The following is a 6,761-nucleotide window of genomic DNA, read 5'->3' on the forward strand; positions in this document are numbered from 1 at the left end:
GCAAAGTTCCTTGATTATTACGCCGGAATGAGAGTATAGTTCCTAGCCATATCGGCCTATATGGAATGGATTCGAAAACGGTAAAACTCAACTGTTTAACTCTGGGGGAGTTGGAAAATGACCCTATTTTCAAAAATAGTGGAGTGTTCCTTTAAAAGGGGTCATTTGATGCGATTTCAATTTTTCTTTCCCTTTGGAGTGTTACAAGCTCTTGGTGCATAAAGAAGATCTGTAAAGTTGCAAAGACTAAATCTCAAATCCAAAGAGATATTTTTTATAAAAGAGTCAGCCACGCCTACCTAAAACGGCTCGTTCTAACACGCCCCCACATGTCTAGTAAGATTTGACGGTTTTAAGTTCACGAAGAACATTAGAGACGAACGATGGAGGAAAAACTGCCCGAAGATCTGGCGAATCTCTCCGAGCTGGACGAGAAAAGTTTGCTGGAGGTTTTGACTGGACGCTTTACACAGAACCTCATCTATGTGAGTAACGTTAGTTTAAAACGTGTAACATGACCTAAAAGTACCACACATCAGTGTAAAGTCCTGAATTAAACCAGCTGTGTTTTTTTGGAGATGATAAAACAACGAGCTCTTGTTCTCTGGGACAGCTGTTATTCACTGACTGTATGTAAATACGGCTTTATATCACTGAGATATGACTAACTGAGTTTTTATATATTTACAGACCTATATAGGAGACATCTTGGTGGCTATTAACCCATTTAAATATCTTCCAATCTATGAAAAAGAGGTAAGAATGTGTTTCTTTGGCTACTAAGAAGATTTGTGACCAGAAAACATGTAATGTTAATTAAACTGATTTGTCCTGTGCAGGTATCTGAGCGTTATAAGTGCCATGAGAAGAAGTCTTTGCCCCCTCATATATTTGCTGTGGCGGACCGGGCCTATCAGTCCATGCTGGGACGACTGGCCACAGGACCCAAGAACCAGTGTATCGTGATCAGGTTTGTGTTATGATCAAAGTAATTCACCAGAACCAGTGGTTTCTCCAGGAGAGCATGTCTGAGGAGTTTTTTTAGAAACTCTAGATGGTCATATGGTGACATGTGTCAGTACAGTATGAAATTTCTTGCCCAGTCATGTTTGTTTTTTCAGTGAGACATGTAGAAACAAGACCAGCATTCCCTCATATTTTTGACATATCAGATAAAAGTCCTCATGTCTGTTTCATTTAAAAACACAAGCAAAACCTTATTGACACACTGTTATTTATGGAAGCCCGTTTCTGCCACAAGGATGAAAAAATAAAATAATTGTGTTTTTTAAAATCACAAATTTTTTGCAGTGGTGAATTCATATCTCACAATTTTGACTTTTATGCTCAGAATTGTGAGTTTATATTGTGCAATTACTTATGTACTTTGTTAAATTTTCGCCAGAAAATTTCATCAGAATTGCGAGTTTATATATTATTATAATAATGTAAAATGTGTCATGATGAATGGAATTATTTTGTATTTACTTAAAAAAAATTAAAAAAAATTATTATATATATATATATATGTGTGTGTGTGTGTATATGTATATAAATCTTTAGCTTATATTGTTTATTTCTCAAAAAAGTTGCAAGACATAAAATGAGAATTACCAACTTCTTTTCTCACAATTCTGAGTTCTTTTTTTTTCTGCCATGAAATAAAAAAGGTAATTTACTTTTTTTCTCGCAGTTGTTTTGTGTCTCACAATTACGACTTTTCTTCGCAGAATTATGAGATGATTCTGATTTTTTTTTTTTCTCACAATTGCGAGTTTTCTTCTCAGAGCTTCAAGTTAATCCTGAGTTTTATATCTCAGTTCTGAGTTTATATCTTGCAATTATGTATTTATATCTCACTATTCTTACTTTTATATCTCACAATTCTGAGTTGTTTTTTTTTCTCAGAATTGTTAAAAAATGTCAGAATTGTGAGATACAAACTCAGAATTGCGAGAAAAATTCTAAATTGTGAAAAGTCACAATTAAAAAAAAATAAATTAATCCCTTGGCGAAAGCAAGTTTTCATAGTTGTATAAACTTGGGGTTTTAATCCCTAATCTGAGATCAAATTTGAGACTCCTTGAATTTTTAGGCACAGACCTTCAACCTGAGTTGATCTTTTCCAATTATTCAGATTTGGTTTACATTCAAGAGTTAATCAAAATCGGTCTGTTTAAGTATATATCTGTTAAAACTTTCAAACGGTCAGGCAAGCATTCTGAGTTCCTGGATTCCTCCATAACGTAATAGTATAGTTGATAGCTGTACTCTTTGCGGTATCATATTTAAGGTTTTTCCTACGTGCAGCCTTCCTCTGAGACTCTGCACTGCTGCTTTACCATTAGAAAGGTCGACCTTAATGTATTTTTCAGAAATGGAGCCTCACTGTAAATTTCTCACGTATTCTGTGCATTGATAGGGACAGAGCAGTGCTAAAGACCATCAAAAGACAAAAGGTTGGTTTTGCTTTCACAGTCACTGGGCAACAGACTTTCTCTGATCATGTAAACCGTCAATAGAGCTCAATGATCACCCTTAGAAACCATACAGCCGTCCATGAATGAGACCAGTACCAGTGCAGGGAGGCTGATAATCACCCAGACAACTGGGACAGAATGCTTTTAATGTGTACCATGACAAGGCAAGACAACACAACCATAAACGTATGCCTGTGTCATCAGTTATTAATAATGCTGCTATATTTGGAAAGCAGAGCGACGGGTATGATGTTTGATGTTATTGTAGCTCCCAAGACGATATAAATTGACTTTGAAATCAGATCGAAAGTCATGCACTTTTTTGTGAAAAATATTGATTAGTTCCAGACTTTGGATTGTGGGATCATTTTTGGATCATATTGTAAACAATTTTGTATTGTAAAATAAGAATAAATGATATTATATTATTAATATTTTGCATAGGAATGGATATTGAAAATGAAGCCTATTTTTGTACCATTATGATTTTTTTTAATTATTTTCAAGACAATTAGGTCAACTAAACGTGAAATAAAATATACAAAAAAACTAATTAAATTAAAAATAGTTTCTTGTTTCATTTAGTTTTATCTTGATTTACTAAAACAACTAAAACTAAAATGAAAAATAATAAAACAAATTATATAGATATAGTATTTACTTATTTATGTAACTAAATCTGCCACTATTTATATTAATTAAATTTTTCAAAAAGATCAAATATCCGTGTCTGTATTGTTCTTAATTGACATGAAATAAAGTCCAGATATAGTCTTCTTTTGATTCTGGTGTTAAATATGACCTGGACATGTTTTGGTTCTCTTGTATCTTGGCGCACTTGAGTTCCACTTCTGTGGCCTTGTCCCATGACACCAGCGTTTATTTTACTACAACACTAACAGTCTTATTGTAAAATAAGAATAAATGATATTATATTATTAATATTTTGCATAGGAATGGATATTGAAAATGAAGCCTATTTTTGTACCATTATGATTTTTTTTAATTATTTTCAAGACAATTAGGTCAACTAAACGTGAAATAAAATATACAAAAAAACTAATTAAATTAAAAATAGTTTCTTGTTTCATTTAGTTTTATCTTGATTTACTAAAACAACTAAAACTAAAATGAAAAATAATAAAACAAATTATATAGATATATTTAAAAAATGGAAACTAATAATACATTTAATACAAAATTGCTAAAACTGTAACTAAGTTAAAATGAAAATGTAAAAAAATACAACTTTAAGTTCAAATAAAATAGAAAATACAAAAATAAAACGAATAAAAATGTAAAAAAAAAAAAAACATGGAGCTGTGCAAGGCCAACTCACAGCTAGAGCAGCAGATCCTGCAGGTACGGCCCGCCAGATGCGTCTACATTTGAATACAGCCACCAGGTTTGCACAGATTAGGACTGCAATGAGACATGATTTGCCGGCTGCATTCAGGTGGTCGGGTGTTTGATTTACACACAGGAAGCTGAAACTGCGCCCCACCCTCGTGTGTGTGTGTGTGTTAAAGGCACATGTGTGGTTTCTGACATATTCAAATGGTGGGTATATGGGGTGTGTTTAATTTGTTTGTTATAATGTGTTTTTGGGAATGGCTTAAAGAGCCCATGAAGTCAAACTTGGACTTTTGTGGCTTTTAGTCCGTGTCTATTAGTTTTGAGGTCGTCTCAGGGTTTCTGCAGGTCTTAAAAAGGTCTTTAAAAGTCTTAACTCGCCCTTCCACACATTACAGCCTTATAAATGTCTTAAATCAGAGCGGAAAGTCTTAAATTCATAGTTATTGCATTAAATGTTGCATGCGAATATCTTCCTTAGAATTTTTGTTTTCCTTTCCAATACAAATATCTCAACATCCTTAAATCAAGATACATTTACTTAAGATGCAAAATGAAGATATGAAGTCTTGTTTTCTGAGAAATTGCACAAAATTACGTGAGTTTATGCTTAAAACAAGAAAAACAAATGTCAATATGTCAGTATGTCAATAGGGAATGAAAACTTGTTTTTCCTTTGAATTAAGTTGATTTTTCGGAGCAGATATTTGTTCTTATTTTAATCAAACTCAGATTTCTCAGAAAACAAGAGTTGTCTTTTTTTGAGGTTTAATAACATTTGCACTGGAAAACAAGACAATACTGTGAAAGTACATCACTTTTTTTTTTTTTTTACATCAGAAGTACAGTAAAAGTTATTTCAATATCATATACCATATTTTTTGTAAATGATATGATATATGATATTGAAACTTTAAAGTGTTGGTTAATGCAACTTTTATTGACAAATTATGTTCCCTTTAATTTATTTCTTAAAATTTCTTAAAAGGGTCTTTAAAAAGTCTTACCATTCCTTCATAAAACCTAAAGAAACCCTGCATCTTCATGCTAGTGTAAACCTAAAAGATCTAGCAAATATACACATGCAAAACCTTTTTCTTCTAGTAAAATGCTTAACAAAATTGACTACTCATCTTGCAGTTGAGGCATTTTTATCCAATCAAATGCGTTTTAGAATGAGAACACCCACTAATAATAATAATAATAATAATAAATAGCAAATCAGGCTGATTTTTGCATTTACATTTAGTTATTTAGCAGACGCTTTTATCCAAAGCGACTTACAAATGAGGACAATAGAAGCAATCAAAATCAACAAAAGAGCAACGATACGCAAGTGCTATAACCAGTCTCAGTTAGTACACGTAGCAAGGTTTTTTTTTAAATTATATAATAAATAAAAAGAAAACCGATAGAATAGAAAAAGAATAGAGCAAGCTAGTGTTAGAGGCCTTTTTGCTTTTGTTAATTGTATAATAAATAAAAAGATAGAATACAAAAAGAAGCTAGTGTTAGTTTTTTTTTTTTTAAAGCAAAAGGCTCTTTAATACATCCCTCTTAAACTTGGTATAAAAATACTCAAGCGATTTCATGTGGCGTCTGAAAATATGTGGGTGCGACAGCAATATTTTTGAGCATCTGTCTGTAATTTGAGGTCTCTGGTTGGTTTGAGGAACAGATGTGCACGGTAGAGGTTATTTCTGTTTGTTCCTTCAGTACTTCCTGGTTCGGTGTAGTGTTGTGATTTGATAGCAGTTGGCATTGTACTTAATTATAGGCGATTAACCAATACTATAAAACACTTTTCCATGTTCACGCTGAAAGTCATCATCATGTCTGCCACTGCGTCAATGTGAACATTACAAAACACCCAGGTTTCACTGCACACGTCACGTCTTTCACGTTTCAACAGCAGGTTGGCAAATTTGAATCTCGATTGCACAACATAGTTAAAAAAAGGTAAAAAAAAAACCCACAAGGTATAAACTAAACAAGTTTCCTGTGTTGCTTCAGATCACTGACATTATTAGGGCCTTTCGCACCGCGGGAACCTTTTCATAGTACCAGAACTACCGTATTGTCCCGAATATAAGACGATATTTTTTTCTTGGAAATACATCTGAAAAAACGCGGTTGTCTTATATTCAGGGTCTAGACTTTGACATGTCAATAATACACCCACAACAATAGGTGGCGCCAAATACGCATAAAACGAGTGTGCCATGAAATACGTAATGTAATGCGTGTTGTAAATATCGCGAGTAAAAACAAAAGAGAAAGAAAACCTTACAGCTGCATGAGTCGTGACTGTCACGTTAGCCTGATGGGACTCCCTTTGTGATTTTAAAACGTAAGACAGTAACCAGATTTGAAGACTACAGTAAGATTGAACTTCTACTGTTAATAAGATTTTGGTAGGCTACTATTAGATGGATAGCCTAAATGTCCTAATTCAGATGGACTACCGTTTTTTTTTTTTTTTAATGGTATATCAAAAAGTGAATATTTTTTAAATGTGATTGTTGGTACATTTGACCAGTTTTTACCATACTTTCAAAACAAAAATTAAAATAGGAAAAATATGCAATATGAAAATAATTGAAGACAAAATGTGTTTTACTGAGAAAAAACAAGATTTGGCAGCAACTCAATGCATTTAGGCATCTAGATGTGGTGAAACTTGCTGAAGTTCAAACCGAGCATCAGAATGGGGAAGAAAGGGGATTTGAACGTGGAATGGTTGTTGGTGCCAGACGGGCTGGTCTGAGTATTTCAAAAACTGCTGATCTACTGGGATTTTCACGCACAACCATCTCTAGGGTTTACAGAGAATGGTCCGAAAAAGAGAAAATATCCAGTGAGCGGGAGTTGTGTGGACGAAAATGCCTTGTTGAAGTCAGAGGTCAGAGGAGATGGGCAGACTGGTTA

At 33.5% G+C, this 6,761-nt stretch overlaps 2 protein-coding genes across 2 annotated transcripts in view; both read left to right on the forward strand.

Moving 5' to 3' along the window:
- The first annotated feature begins 341 nt into the window (after nucleotides 1–341).
- On the forward strand, nucleotides 342–1,259 carry LOC107751615 (myosin-IIIb-like). Its single transcript, XM_016567357.1, has 3 exons — nucleotides 342–485; nucleotides 691–756; nucleotides 840–1,259. Exons 1-3 carry the CDS (start codon nucleotides 384–386, stop codon nucleotides 981–983), a joined length of 312 nt encoding a protein of 103 aa, XP_016422843.1. The 5' UTR covers nucleotides 342–383; the 3' UTR covers nucleotides 984–1,259.
- Nucleotides 1,260–3,794: 2,535 nt separating this feature from the next.
- Nucleotides 3,795–6,761, forward strand: part of LOC107751863 (myosin-IIIb-like) — a 45,050-nt gene continuing 42,083 nt past the window's right edge. Inside the window, exon 1 of the mRNA XM_016567632.1 lies at nucleotides 3,795–3,842. Within this exon, the coding sequence (XP_016423118.1) occupies nucleotides 3,795–3,842 (48 nt within the window). The remainder of the gene's footprint in view (nucleotides 3,843–6,761) is intronic.

This window comes from Sinocyclocheilus rhinocerous, unplaced genomic scaffold (genome assembly GCF_001515625.1).
Source record: "Sinocyclocheilus rhinocerous isolate Xijiao unplaced genomic scaffold, SAMN03320098_v1.1 scaffold2207, whole genome shotgun sequence".
Lineage (NCBI taxonomy): Eukaryota > Metazoa > Chordata > Actinopteri > Cypriniformes > Cyprinidae > Sinocyclocheilus > Sinocyclocheilus rhinocerous.

Coding starts and splice junctions, on each gene's coding strand:
- LOC107751615 (XM_016567357.1), top strand. CDS start 384: ATGGAGGAAAAACTGCCCGAAGATCTGGCGAATCTCTCCGAGCTGGAC. Junction 486..690: donor TTACACAGAACCTCATCTAT/GTGAGTAACGTT, acceptor ATATATTTACAG/ACCTATATAGGAGACATCTT. Junction 757..839: donor TTCCAATCTATGAAAAAGAG/GTAAGAATGTGT, acceptor TGTCCTGTGCAG/GTATCTGAGCGTTATAAGTG.